The 16,177-nt window shown below is 46.1% G+C and overlaps 1 protein-coding gene across 1 annotated transcript in view; it reads right to left on the minus strand.

Moving 5' to 3' along the window:
• The window catches only part of LOC128684558 (zinc finger SWIM domain-containing dorado), a 627,263-nt gene that overhangs the window by 100,668 nt on the left and 510,418 nt on the right, over positions 1-16,177 (minus strand). The window contains exon 2 of the mRNA XM_070095740.1: positions 4,560-4,767. Coding sequence (XP_069951841.1) covers positions 4,560-4,767 — 208 coding nt within the window. The remainder of the gene's footprint in view (positions 1-4,559; positions 4,768-16,177) is intronic.

The raw sequence follows: 16,177 nt of genomic DNA on the forward strand, positions 1-16,177 counted from the left end.
AAATCAAGTTTGACTATGGCCTTGTCTTCTGGTAGGTCCCTGATGTAGGCCCTTGCCGCATGAGCTGCAGCTTCACTGCCTTGAGAGACCCCAAAGCCCAGTTGGTGTGGCGAATGTTTCTCACTGCTGCTTTGGCAACGAGACGGCGAAGAGTGTTTCCAACTGCAATGGGTCTGATTCCCCCATCCCTCTTCTTCACACAGAGAGAGAGAGGATCATGGGATAGCTTCCTGTTCTATCCTCCTGCACAAAATATTTAGTAGGTCGGAGGTAACTAAGTGTCTAGGGAAGAGGCCTAGGAAACCTGGAGGGAGGGAGGGAGGGAGGGAGGGAGGGAGAGAGAGAGAGAGAGAGAGAGAGAGAGAGAGAGAGAGAGAGAGAGAGAGAGAGAGAGAGAGAGAGAGAGAGAGAGAGAGAATGAGGCAAGAAGGGCGACACAAGAGAATAGGAAGAATAAGAAAGGGATAGAAATGACTGACTAGGTTAGGGCGGGGACGAAGAGAGTGGACGAAGAGAGAGCAAACCAAAAGGAAGAGATTACATCGAGGATGAAAGGAACGTAGGAATTGAAAAGAAGATAGGAAAGCAATGGAGGAGGAAAAGAAGGGAATCAAAAGAGTGAAGTTAATGAAGGAGAGGAGAGGAGAGGAGAGAAGAGAGAGAGAGAGAGAGAGAGAGGAGAGGAGAGAGAGAGAGAGAGAGAGAGAGAGAGAAAGAGGGCAGGCTAGGAGAGCTGCACACGGTCTGGGAGACATTATTGAAGGGAGGGGGTGAGGAATAATGAATGACGGCGTGAAAACATAATAGGGACGAGGAACAGCAGTTAAGATATTAGAAGCTGGAAGGAGTGCCAGAGGGTGCCAGTGAGTGCCAGAGGCTGCCAGCGAGTGACAGAGGTTGCTAGCGAGTGTAAACTTATCTAAAATATATTTAGTTGGATTAGGCTAAATTAAATTACGCTTGTTATAATAAGGTTAGGTAAGTTTTCTAAGGTTCTTTTGGACAAAATTATTAATTTTTACATTAACATAAATGAAAAAATATATCTTTAAAAGTACAAGAGAAAATTTTAGAAAGGACTTAATTATTAGTCAATTATAGCTGATAATATAAGAAACCATCTTGATAAGCATAATTTGCTTAATGCAGGAGGGTGCCAGTGAGTGCCAGAGGTTGCCAGTGAGTGCCAGAAGGGGTCAATGAGTGCCAGGGGATGCCAGTGAGTGCCAGAGAGTGCAAACACTTGTCATCCATTTACGAAGAGGGTACAAATATTTCACGTCAGGGTCAACCTCAGAGACTACAGACGACTATATTAGAAGCACTGACAACAGACAGCACTGGCGACAATCAGAAGCACTGACAACAGACAACACTGGCGACAATCAGAAGCACTGACAACAGACAGCACTGGCGACAATCAGAAGCACTGACAACAGACAGCACTGGCGACAATCAGAAGCACTGACAACAGACAGCACTGGCGACAATCAGAAGCACTGACAACAGACAGCACTGGCGACAATTAGAAGCACTGACAACAGACAGGCGACAATCAGAAGCACTGACAACAGACAGCACTGGCGACAATCAGAAGCACTGACAACAGACAGCACTGGCGACAATCAGAAGCACTGACAACAGACAGCACTGGCGACAATCAGAAGCACTGACAACAGACAGCACTGACGACAATCAGAAGCACTGACAACAGACAGCACTGGCGACAGTCAGAAGCACTGACAACAGACAGCACTGGCGACAATCAGAAGCACTGACAACAGACAGCACTGGCGACAATCAGAAGCACTGACAACAGACAGCACTGGCGACAATCAGAAGCACTGACAACAGACAGCACTGGCGACAATCAGAAGCACTGACAACAGACAGCACTGGCGACAATCAGAAGCACTGACAACAGACAGCACTGGCGACAATCAGAAGCACTGACGACAATCAGAAGCACTGACAACAGACAGCACTGACAACAATCAGAAGCACTGACAACAGACAGCACTGGCGACAATCAGAAGCACTGACAACAGACAGCACTGACAACAATCAGAAGCACTGACAACAGACAGCACTGACAACAATCAGAAGCACTGACAACAGACAGCACTGACAACAATCAGAAGCACTGACAACAGACAGCACTGACAACAATCAGAAGCACTGACAACAGACAGCACTGACGACAATCAGAAGCACTGACAACAGACAGCACTGACGACAATCAGAAGCACTGACAACAGACATCACTGACGACAGACTGCTAGAGGCCACCTCAGCTAATCAGCCACTAAAAACACTAAGTCACTAACAACAACAGCACGAAACGATGTTCAGTACAATATAAATTTGGTGTATAAAATACGCGGCACAGCGACCACCGCCATCTTGGTGGTGATAACTGTGCTAGCAACACACGAACAACTCTAACTGCCCGAAAACAACGCTAACTAGCCTACAACAACGCTAATTGAAAACAACGCTAAGTAGCCTAAAACGAAAGCTACCCTAAAACAACGTTCGGTACTCTAAATGAAGCACACAATACTCAACCAGACCACAAAACAACGACCAAACAATTCTCAATTCTAACATACCAGGGGGTGTGAGAACTCCCACTTCACCTCCCGACACAACACTTTACACTACTTATACTCCACTTAATCACCACTTTATAATTCCGGCAAATAATATACCGGGGGGGGGGATGGGGTTAAAAACTGCATACAAACATACGAGAGAATATAGTTGTTTATCATACTAATAATGAAAGTATGGAGAATACAGAATTACTGGTAAAGTGACGCTTATGCCAGGTTAATGAGAGTGGGAAGTGCCCTCTCTCTTTCTCTCTCTCTCTCTCTCTCTCTCTCTCTCTCTCTCTCTCTCTCTCTCTTTTTAACACGGTGTTTTACAAGGTTAGGTTAAAGACTCCAAACTTTATTTACAAGCAAAGAGCTGTTGCTTACAACAGCTCAATTGAAATACAAATATGGAAAAAGGATGGAGTTCGGGCCATCTGTGGACCAGCAATTTCAATTGATTATCTGACTTTATTTCGTTGATATTATGCTATACGAACATTTCCACACTCGAGTCTGTCTGTCTGTCTGTCTGTCTCTCTCTCTCTCTCTCTCTCTCTCTCTCTCTCTCTCTCTCTCACACACAGGATGTTCCAGAGAGGGGGCACAGAAACAACAGAAACAATGGGTCACAATTGGAAGTTGAAGGCCCAGATGAGTCAAAGGGATGTTAGAAAGCATTTCTTCAGTCACAGAGTTGTCAGGAAGTGGAATAGTCTAGCAAGTGATGTAGTGGAGGCAGGAACCATACATAGCTTTAAGACGAGGTATGATAAAGCTCATGGAGCAGGGAGACCTAGTAGCTATCAGTGAAGAGGCGGGGCGAGGAGCTAAGTTTCGACCCCTGCAACCACAAATAGGTGAATACACACACGTTAGGAAGTATTTCTTCAATCACAGAGTTGCCAGAAAGTGGAATAGTCTGGGAAGTGATGTAGTGGAGGCAGGATCCATACATAGCTTTAAGAAGAGGTATGATAAAGTGCATGGAGGAGGAAGAGTGACCCAGTAGCAACCAGTGAAGAGGCGGGGACAGGAGCTATGAATCGACCCCTGTAACCACAACTAGGTGAGTACAACTAGGTGAGTATACACACACAGCCTACAACTTGGTTGTTATCTCATCATATGATGTAAGACTTAACATTTCCGTCAGTTTAGAAATGTGCTGCGTTAGTTGTGGCCTGCAAGTGGAAACAAGTGGTTTGTGGTTGCTTGTTAAAGTGGTGTGTGCAAGTTGTGAAGTGCAAGTGGAAACAAGTGGTTTGTGGTTGCTTGTTAAAGTGGTGTGTGCAAGTTGTGAAGTGCAAGTGGAAACAAGTGGTTTGTGGTTGCTTGTATAAAGTGGTGTGTGCAAGTTGTGAAGTGCAAGTGGAAACAAGTGGTTGTTTGTAGGTGATCCACCACATCTACAATCTTTCCCCTCACACAAGATAGCAACAAAAAGATTTTCTTTGTCACTCTTGCTGTTGTACCGTCCATACTACTACTATTACTATTATTACTATTTCCACTACCGCTACAAATACTGCTGCTGCTAAACTGCCTCAGTTCTTAATACTACCGCCTCTATTGCTACTACCGCTATTTCAACCGCTGCTGCTGTTAATACTATAATTACTATATGTACTCGAAAACGAGCGTTAAAACCGTATGGGTCGAACAGTGTTGTTGATACTATTGCAGCCGTTGCTACTTCTGTTGCTACTTGGGCCACCACAGCTGTTCCTTCAGCAGCAGTTGGTGCAGAAGAGAACCAGGCCAGGATAGGGTAATGTCTGGCTCGTGAGGTGGGCATATTGGGCAGCCCTGAGAGGGCAAGAGGTTAGGCAGAGGCAAGAGGGTCAGGGTAGAGGAAATATGGAAAGTGAGGGTCGAAGAAGGGGTCAGCCAAGAGTGCACACGAAAAACTAGGCGGTAAAACCCACCTGAAAAGATACTCGCCTCAGAATGGCGTCTTACCTGTCGAAAGATATGGAGACTTGGCACTTTTGTGGGGCCGTGTTGGTGGATGAGGTGGTGTTGGTGGTGGTGGTGGTGGTAGTGGTGGAGGTGGTTGTGGAGGTGGTGGTGGAGTCGACGGCCGTGGTGGTGGTGGTGGTGGTGGCAGCAGCGGCGAGAGGACCCACGGAGCTCCGAGTACACATCACCGTCCCGGAGAGGTGGAAACCTGCAAGAAGATGAATACATTTATGTGTGTGATGAATAAAACATTACAACTGTTTGGTTATTTACTGATTTCATCATAAAAACTTCATATTGTTTGAGGCTCGCTGGAAGACTTGATTTATATCCGCCTGAAGATTCGCTGTACACTCTCACAGGATAGGATATTAACTTGCTACTATCATTATCAAGTTGCTACTATTATTACCAACTTGTTACTATCCTAAGAGAGAGTTGGCCGTCGAAGCCACAGCGACACTTCAGACGGATATAAATCAAATCTTCCAGTGAGCCTCAAACAATATGAAATTTCACGAGGACAAGTTTCAATTGCTCCGGTATTGAAGAATGTAAGAAATAAAGACTAACGGAGTACAGGACAAATAATTCAATGGAGTGAAAGTCCCATGAGCGAGAAAGTCCCATTTCGGAAGATCTCACATTCAAGGATCACAACAATGCTGCCATTGCTACTGCAAAGAAAATGATAGAGAATAATCAGAACTTTCAAGACAAGAGATGCTGAGCCAATGATGATATTCTAAGCCATTTGTTTTCTTCAGGCTAGTATACTGCTGTATACTTTCGGTCCCCTTCAAGACAGGCGAGATTTCTGAGCTGGAGAACGTGCAGAGCACTTTCACTGCTCGTATACAGTCAATCAAGCATCTGAATTACTGGTAACGGTTGAACTTCATTCAACTGTATTCCTTGAAACGTAGGCAAGAAAGGCACATAATATACACCTGGGAAATCCTGGAAGGACTGGTCTCAAACCTGAACAGAGAAATCACTCCGTATGACAAAAAGAGACTTAGTGGGTAAGAGGCATATGCAACAGCTCAAAAAGAGACTTGGCAGACGGTGCAAAATATTTCCACTAAAAAGCAGAGGCGCAACAAGTACACTAAGATAAAACTCGATAAGTGTCAGAGGTCCCCGACTTTTCAACTACCTCTCTTGATTTCCAGAGTCTTCCTACTCCCGAAGTCCGGCCTAGGACCTGGGCCAACCATTGGTGAAAATAGAAGACTAATAATGACCACTGGCGCACGCAAGCGGCTTAGTGTCACACAACTAGGTATATATTTCTCGACCATACAGAGGTTTGATATACATCTCAACGCTGGAATGTGTCTGGGGAATTTGTCAATAATAATTTGTATTTGTGGCCAGCGTCAGACCCACGTTAACCTCTGTGTATACAAATATATAACTGGTTGAATGAATCTTACTAAGCCTGCGTGGACCAGTGGTGCGAGCACTGGCCTGGACTGGACCAGTGGTGCGAGTATGAGCCTGGCTTGGACCAGTGGTGTGAGCACTGGCCTGCACTGACCAGTCAGTGATGCGAATATGAGCCTGGAGTGGACCAGAGGTGTAACACTGGCCTGAATGGACCAGTCAGTGGTGCGAGTATGGACCTGGCCTGGACCAGTGATGCGAGCACTGACCTGCCTGGACCAGTGATGCAAGTATGGGCCTGAAATGGACCACAGGTGCAAGTATTGGCCTGGACTGAACCACTGGTGCAAGTATGGGCGTGGACTGTACCACTGGTGCAAGTATGGGCGTGGACTGAACCACTGGTGCAAGCATGGGCCTGGACTGTACCACTGATGCAAGTATGGGCCTGGACTGAACCACTGGTGCAAGTATGGGCGTGGACTGTACCACTGGTGCAAGTATGGGCCTGGACTGTACCACTGGTGCAAGTATGGGCCTGGACTGTACCACTGGTGCAAGTATGGGCCTGGACTGTACCACTGGTTCAAATATGGGCGTGGACTGTACCACTGGTGCAAGTATGGGCCTGGACAGTACCACTGGTGCAAGTATGGGCCTGAACTGTACCACTGGTGCAAGTATGGGCCTGAACTGTACCACTGGTGCAAGTATGGGCCTGGACTGTACCACTGGTGCAAGTATGGGGCTGGACTGTACCACTGGTGCAAGTATGGGCCTGGACTGTACCACTGGTGCAAGTATGGGCCTGGACTGTACCACTGGTGCAAGTATGGGCCTGGACTGATTTCTCATGGGTTCCAAACCTGCCATTTACTCGGCAAATGTGCCGAGTAAATGTTATCGTGAGATTTGTGAGTGCCTGTGACTGGTTTCAAGAGTGTTTTTAACCTCACAGCAAGGCTTGAGGTTAGAATTTTTAGACGACTGCCTGATCAAGGAGGCTGTTGCTACTAACGGCCCGCAGGCCTGCATAACTATCACAACCTGGTAAACCTGCTTCAAGTGCCAGATCTGCCAGGCTTTAAAACTTCGACACTTGCTCGACAATTTCTGACATCTGTTGGCAGCAGGTTGAAGAGTCTTGGACCCTGATTTCTTTTGTTCCTAATACTCTCCTGCTTTTCAGTGTGTTTATCCTACACTTCCAGCTCTACCTTGCACACTAGTAAGTTGTTATGATACTTTGTAGATTGGGGATATGACTAAGTACTTTTCATTATTATCAGGTGTCTCATCTCTATTCCAGAGTACATGACAAGTGCTTGGAGGCGATCCCAGTAGTTCAGATGTTTTGTTTATTCTATGCGACATCTCTCTTGCCTTGAAATATGCCGCGAGTACAGCACAATATTCCAGACTCAGAGGACAATGTATTTGAATAGTATCATCATTGACTTCTCTATTTTAAAAATTATCATAATTCACACTATCATTATCCTGGTATTTGTTGCATTTGCTTTGTGTTCTCTATACGATAGATCATCTGACATCATTATAACATTTAACATTTTTTTCCCGTTCTACGAAATGGTCTACCTGTGTTTTGTGCTCTGTGTTCGTGCTGAGTTTTTTATTAGTTTCGTATCTAAAGAGTTGGAATGTATCACCATTAAGCATTTAAAAGAAAGTGTACTTTCAGGTACACTCGCAGAGTGGTGTTGTAAGGCAGTGTTGTATCTTGTGCTACGCCCCGGAAGCTATGCCTCCAGGGCCATGTTAAAGCGAATGTCACACCTGCGCTAAACCCTGCAGCTACACCTGCAGCTTGAAGTGTGATGGCGGGGGTCGGTCGGAGGTCACGTGAGGTCAGAGGGGGTCAGCAGGGAAGCGAGTCCACGGCCCACATTACCACAGCCTGGAAGTCTTGGGGTCACCTCTCGTACTGGCGAAAGTTACCTTTTCTTCATCGTCCCACAACGTGCGCACTGTGTAAGTTTTGATCTTACCTGCGATTCCCTTTTCAAATGCACGTATACCGTGTCTCAACTTGCTCGTGTTTTCTCTCCGTAGCTGCGGCGTGTGGCTAGCGTTGTCTTCCGCACTGACACACACCACATATTTTAATTTTCTTGTATTGAGTTATATTTTGCTTTGTTATCTCAGGTACTAGTTTCTGACATTCGAGGTTGACTGTTCTTGTCGTTTTGTACAGTAGGAACTGTATGTCGTACCTTGAGTTCTACCAAGTTCAACTATATGCTATTAAGAACAAAAAGTCACAATACCGTAACCGGAATACACAAACAACACGCACATAGGAGAAAGAAGCTTATGACAACGTTTCGGTCCGACTTGGACCATTTACAAGTCACAGTAACACACGAAGGTAAAGGAGCCAACGGTCGAAGTCGGACCGAAACGTCATTAGGTACTTTCTCCTATGTACGGGTTATTTGTGTATGCACCAATATCTGTTTTCTGGTAAGTGGTTCTGGGGATTATCTTCCCCAGATAATTCCAACTGCCCGGTCGCAAACCAGACCTCCGTGGTCGGAAAGGTTAAGGTATGTTACAGTGGACGCAAATACAAGTCCCTGAGATTAACCTGTCATCTTACGCGTTCGTGAAGCAAAAAGGAAAAAACTCACTATTATTTTTTTTTATTATTATCACACCGGCCGATTCCCACCAAGGCAGGGTGGCCCGAAAAAGAAAAACTTTCACCATCATTCACTCCATCACTGTCTTGCCAGAAGGGTGCTTTACACTACATTTTTTAAACTGCAACATTAACACCCCTCCTTCAGAGTGCAGGCACTGTACTTCCCATCTCCAACTCAAGTCCGGCCTGCCGGTTTCCCTGAACTAATGCTGCCAAAATGCAGCATATGACAGGGCGTACTGTGGTGGCGGGTTCGTAGGAGATATGAAGGTTGGAGATAAACACACTTGTTGGATGGTAACACTATATTGCAGAGTGTGTAGGGAGAGGGCCCAAACTGCCCTGTTGCCTGTTGTAGACCTATGTGTGGACTGAGGCCGATGTAGCGCGTCACACGCACTCATGCTGCATTATGTGACGTCATATAAAATAGTAACTAGGCCTAGCAAAGGGGTCGTGTATGTAAAACATATGGATGGTGCTAACTATGATACTCAGATAAGCTATACAACAAATGTAGGGGATCAGCAACTATGCTGACAGTACCTGTGTATGTTGTCAACCATCCAGCGTCTAGTGATGCTGTCCCACTAATATTACCACCAGTATTACCATCTGTAACTAGACATTATGTTAACACAGAATTTACGGGTGTTTTGTGCTCCTGAATTACAAATCGTAAACACTAGAGGATAGTTAAGTGGTAGTTCTTCCCGGGCAGTTTGGCAAGGTCTTCCCTGGGTGGTTAGATAGTTCTTCCCCAGGTAGTTAAGTGGAAGTTCTTCCTCATGATATCGACTCTTGGGGAAAAGTTGTACTTTCTGAAGGTGTTGAGAGTAGTTACATGGGATTTTAAGCGATCCAGGGTAGGTAGGTAGGTAGGTAGGTAGGTAAGAAGGACGAAAGTTAGGTTCTCTCACCCTCCTCCCTCCCTGGGTAATGACTCGAGGGGAAGGCTATCTTAAATTATTAATAAAAGAAACGTGACGAGTTCCTCTAGACTTTTCCTGATCAGCCGTGATGTGGTGCCTACGTTTGACTAAATGCTGCTAATACCATTAGCTTGACTAATGAGAACAGGAATCAGGAAGTTTGGTCTTCGACCGGGTCGAGGAGGCGATGACGACCCCAAAACCATCAAGTGATAGTTATAGGAAAAAGGCATTTGTAAGGGGAGAGAGGGAACACGGGTGTAAATTTACATGATGATGGGAATGAGATTTCTGCACTTCGTTGTGTCTACAATATTGAAGGAACCTGTCACTGAGCGGTGACACACGCCATGCCAGTGATACAAACACACACACACACAAACACACACACACACACACACACACACACACACACACACACACACACACACACACGCACACACGCACACACACTCGTGGAGGAGTCACGCGGTTTGAGCTCGTGTTTTGGTGATAATTTCTGACTGTGCCATAAGGAATAGAGTGTGGGATATAGGCGTGTGCACGCATGAGAGTGCATATAATCACTTAAGACCCGAAAAAAGGAAATATAAGTAATCACAGAAAAGAAAACAAAGGAAATAGTTGCTGAGTGTTTAGTGGAGGCCGTTGGAAGGGTGAACGGTTGTGTCAGGCCTAAATAGTGTTGCCATAATAACGCAGTGGGCTATTTTGAAGAATAAGTGCGACTCAAGACCAGGGAGATAAGAGATATGTATAGATGTGTCAGTAAATACAGTGAGTGAAAAAAATTAGAAGAGCTAGAGAATATAGAGCAAACAGGAAGTTAGTGGAAAAATTACCGAGAAGCATCAAACATCAACTTCTGGGACACAGGACCTACCAGCAACGTTACTGCACTGCCAGCCGCAAGTAATATTCACCTAGTTTGAGTTGTATGGGGTCAATAGTACCTGTCTCTAGCTGGAATTGGGGGTCACTCTCCTCGAGCTATCAGAGTTAGAATAAGCAGCATTTACTGGCATTTAATAGAATTTAGAGGTAGCGGCATATAGGCGAAGCCTAGTGTATTTATTTTTGAACGTAATTTTAAACGCATAAGACTACAGTGGGAACCAAGAGATCGGGTACATATGCAATACATATGTAGTACATACGTAGGAAATAAGGACTGTTTACATAAACATATGCATGCACACTTGGTGAGAACAGTACTGTTGTTAGGCACTTGAATAGCTGTAGCACACACACACACACACACACACACACACACACACACACACACACACACACACACACACACACACACACACACACACACACACACACATAAACACACACACACACACACACATACTGACACACACACACACATAAACACACACATACAGACACACACACACATATATAGACACTAACTAACACACACACACAAATACAGGATTTACACCTTCCTGTGAAGTGACCCTATAACCCTTCCTTTCCCCCCCCCCATCTCTCTCCCTCTCCTCTCCTCTCTCTTCCTCTCTCTCTCTCTCTCTCTCTCTCTCTCTCTCTCTCTCTCTCTCTCTATATCTCTCTCTCTCCCCCTTTCTCTCAGCCTCTCTCTCATCCTCTCTCTCTTCCTCTCTCTCTTCCTTTCACTTTCTCTCTCTCTTCCTCTCTCTCCCTCTCCCTCTCTCTCTTCCTCTTCTTTTCTCTCTCTCTCTCTTCCCTTGTCACTCCCCCCTCTCTCTTACCTTTTCCCTCTCTCACTTTCTCCCCCTTTTTCCTTCTTTTCCCCTCCTTCTAGGCTCCCCTTCTCTCTCTCCCTATCTCTCACTCTCTCCCCCTTTTTCCTTTTCCCTTTCTCTCTCTCTTTCATAAAAAAAAAATGGTTGGGACTCGCAGGAATCAGGGATCAGATGACAATGGTACTGGTAGGGAGGAATGGATGGAGGAACAGTGGAAAAGGATAGAGCAAGAATGGGAGAGAAAATTAGGAGAGCTTTCTGAAAAAATGGAGAAAGAGCTCTCTGTGAAATGGGAAAAGAGGCTGGAGAAGGAGACGAAAAAATGGGAGGCACAAGTCGAAACTGCAGTAGCCAGGGTAAAGGTCCTAGAATTTGAGGTAAACAGGCTGAAGCAAGTCTCAGGGGTAGTGACCAGAGAAGACACACCATACGATGATGAGAGGCTGAACAGGAAGGAAGGAGATATGAATTATGCTAAGGTCATATCAGCCTGCAAAGAAGGGCCAGTGAGTGGAAGGGAAGAGCAGATGGAGAGGGAGATAGGTCGAATGCTGAGGCACAACCATGCTATCAAGAGCCACTGGAAAAATCAAGGGAGAAAATGACCACATACAGACAGGAACCAGAGTCACAGAGGAAGAGGCAATGGGAGGAGGAAAGGGCAAAATCAGTGATTATCCATGGGCTTCGGGAGAGAGAGGAAAGGACACACACTGAAAGACGGCGAGATTGAGATTGAGAAAATCATCACGGAAATAGGGGGAGAAGACATGGATGAGATTGTAAATTTTCAGAGAATAGGGGGGTACTTGAAGGGGAGAAACCGACCGATCAAGCTGATTCTCAGGACAGAAACAGTGCGGAACAGGATCCTCCAAGAGAAACCATGGTTGAAAAGTTCGGAAGAGTACAAGAAGGTGTTCCTAGACAGAGAACACAAACAGAGAGAAAGCAGCTGAGGGAGAGGACAAAAAAGCGAAAGGAGCTAGGAAAGGAGACAAGAATGGAACCAGCAGAGGTCAGAGTAGAACAGGGCAGCAAGGGCAAGCACACACACAACTATCCTCAGAACCCCACAACCTATCACACCATCCCAACACAATACAATCCATACCCACAGCTTCCACCCAACCCCCAACCATAGAATCCCACAGTAAGCTACCAGGTCTCCCACCCCCACAGGCCCCCAAACCACAGTGTTGGAAAGGAAACTGAAGGTATGGTACACAAACGCTGATGGAATAACAAACAAGTGGGAGGAGTGGCACGAAAGAGTCAAAGAGGCATCACCAGACATCATAGCGATCACAGAAACCAAGCTTACAGGTATGATAACAGATGCCATCTTTCCAGCGGGATACCAGATCCTGAGAAAAGACAGAAGGAACAGGGGGGGTGGAGGAGTGGCATTGCTGATCAAACACCGATGGAATTTTGATGAGCTGGAGAGAGGAGACAGCGGAGAAGAAAGTGATTACATAGCGGGAACGCTTCACTCTGGTGGTCCCAAGGTGATAATTGCAGTAATGTATAACCCAACACAGAACAGCAGGAGGCCAAGGCAAGAGTATGATGAGAGCAATAGAGCGATGGTTGACACACTGGCTGCAGTGACCAGAAGAGCTCATGCATGCAGGACAAAGCTCCTGATCATGGGCGACTTTAACCACAAGGAGATCGAATGGGAGAACTTGGAGCCACATGGGGGCCAAGATACATGGAGGGCTAAGATGATGGAGGTGGTACTGGAAAACTTCATGTACCAACACGTAAGGGACACTACAAGAGAGAGAGGAGAGGATGAACCAGCAAGACTGGACTTAGTATTCACCTTGAGTAGTGCAGATATTGAGGACATCACATATGAAAGACCCCTTGGGACCAGCGATCATGTGGTTTTGAGCTTCGAATACACAGTAGAGCTACAAGTGGTGGGGGAAGCAGGAAGGCAAGGACAAATGAAACCAAACTACAGGAAAGGGGACTACACAGGAATGAGGAACTTCCTGAATGAGGTTCAGTGGGACAGAGAACTGGCAGGGAAGCCAGTTAATGAGATGATGGAATATGTAGCAACAATGTGCAAGGAGGCTGAGGAGAGGTTTGTACCCAAGGGTAACAGGAATAATGAAAAAGCCAGGATGAGCCCATGGTTCACCCAAAGATGCAAGGAGGCAAAAACCAAGTGTGCTAGGGAATGGAAGAAATATAGAAGGCAAAGGACCCAGGAGAATAAGGAGAGCAGTCGTAGAGCCAGAAACGAATATGCACAGATAAGAAGGGAGGCCCAACGTCAATATGACAACGACATAGCAGCAAAAGCCAAATCTGACCCGAAGCTGTTATACAGCCACATCAGGAAGAAAACAACCGTTAAGGACCAGGTAATCAGGCTAAGGAAGGAAGGAGGAGAGACAACAAGAAATGACCGTGAAGTATGTGAGGAACTCAACAAGAGATTCAAAGAAGTGTTCACAGAGGAGACAGAAGGGGCTCCAGAAAGACGGAGAGGTGGGGTACACCACCATGTGCTGGACATAGTACACACAACAGAGGAAGAAGTGAAGAGGCTTCTGAGTGAGCTAGATACCTCAAAGGCAATGGGGCCAGATAACATCTCTCCATGGGTCCTGAGAAGAGGGAGCAGAGGCGCTATGTGTACCCCTAACAACAATATTCAATACATCTATCGAAACAGGGAGATTGCCTGAGGCAAATGTGGTCCCAATCTTTAAAAAAGGAGACAGACATGAAGCACTAAACTACAGACCAGTGTCACTGACATGTATAGCATGCAAAATCATGGAAAAGATTGTCAGGAGAAGAATGGTGGAACATCTAGAAAGGAATGATCTCATCACCAGCAGACAACATGGTTTCAGAAACGGGAAATCCTGTGTCACAAACCTACTGGAGTTTATGACATGGTGACAGCAGTAAGACAAGAGAGAGAGGGGTGGGTGGATTGCATTTTCTTGGACTGCAAGAAGGCGTTTGACACAGTACCACACAAGAGATTAGTGCAAAAACTGGAGGACCAAGCAGGGATAACAGGGAAGGCACTGCAATGGATCAGGGAATACTTGTCAGGAAGACAGCAGCGAGTAATGGTACGTGGTGAGGTGTCAGAGTGGGCACCTGTGACCAGCGGGGTCCCACAGGGGTCAGTCCTAGGACCAGTGCTGTTTCTGGTATTTGTGAACGACATGACGGAAGGAATAAACTCCGAGGTGTCCCTGTTTGCAGATGACGTGAAGTTGATGAGAAGAGTTCAGTCGATCGAAGACCAGGCAGAACTACAAAGGGATCTGGATAGGCTGCAGACCTGGTCCAGCAACTGGCTCCTGGAGTTCAATCCCACCAACTGCAAAGTCATGAGGATTGGGGAAGGGCAAAGAAGACCGCAGACGGAGTACAGTCTAGGGGGCCAGAGACTACAAACATCACTCAAGGAAAAAGATCTTGGGGTGAGTATAACACCAGGCACATCTCCTGAAGCGCACATCAACCAAATAACTGCTGTAGCATATGGGCGCCTAGCAAATCTCAGAACAGCATTCCGACATCTTAATAAGGAATCGTTCAGGACCCTGTACACTGTGTACGTTAGGCCCATATTGGAGTATGCGGCACCAGTTTGGAACCCACACCTAGCCAAGCATGTAAAGAAACTAGAGAAAGTGCAAAGGTTTGCAACAAGACTAGTCCCAGAGTTAAGAGGTATGTCCTATGATGAGAGGTTAAGGGAAATCAACCTGACGACACTGGAGGACAGGAGAGATAGGGGGGACATGATAACGACATACAAAATACTGAGAGGAATTGACAAGGTGGACAAAGACAGGATGTTCCAGAGATTGGACACAGTAACAAGGGGACACAGTTGGAAGCTGAAGACACAGATGAATCACAGGGATGTTAGGAAGTATTTCTTCAGCCACAGAGTAGTCAGTAAGTGGAATAGTTTGGGAAGCGATGTAGTGGAGGCAGGATCCATACATAGCTTTAAGCAGAGGTATGATAAAGCTCACGGCTCAGGGAGAGTGACCTAGTAGCGATCAGTGAAGAGGCGGGGCCAGGAGCTCGGACTCGACCCCCGCAACCTCAACTAGGTGAGTACAACTAGGTGAGTACACACACACACACAACAGGCCTAGTGTCTAATTGACATGTGCCTAGAACAAAAGGGTAACTAACACACACACACACACACACACACACACACACACACACACACACACACACACACACACACGAAGCAGAATACCCACGCTGTAGGAATTCTGATTCATCTCTCTACCATGTTCTAGACCGGGCCTCCTGATTAATGGCGTGAGTAGTCATGCTGTTGGTGCTAGTAACAAATACCACAGCCTAGCTGATCAACAACTGACTGGAAGAACTCATGAAGCCAGCTCCCTGTGTGTTGTTTTCCCCGTGTTATTCCTCTTGTGTAACCATAGTTGCACTTGACAGACAACAGGAAAGTCTCCTGAGCAACCTAACCCCAAATTAATGCATCGAAATGCATAAAAATGAATGTTCCTAAGAAAAATTAAAGAGAGATCAAACTAGTTAACAGAACCATAAACGGGTAGAAAGACAGTTATACATTAACAATATGTAAACAATCGCAGACAGGCAATCTTAACAATGCAAGACAAGCCACGGGAGGGGGGGGACCTTTAGCGTCATCAGGAGCTGTACAATGTTGCAGGATAATAACTGAAGGAATGAGGGGAAGTTTTTTTCCCTCAGAGTAATGCAGTGCGGGTTGACACCTGCCGTAGTCTCTGAGAGGCTGCGTCAGGTGACAACCCGCACTGCGCTACTCTGAGGAAAACTTCCCCTCACTCCTTCAGCTGCTGCCTTGCAACTTTGCATAGCTCCTGATGATGC

This window comes from Cherax quadricarinatus, chromosome 4, assembly GCF_038502225.1.
Source record: "Cherax quadricarinatus isolate ZL_2023a chromosome 4, ASM3850222v1, whole genome shotgun sequence".
Taxonomy (NCBI): Eukaryota; Metazoa; Arthropoda; class Malacostraca; order Decapoda; family Parastacidae; genus Cherax; species Cherax quadricarinatus.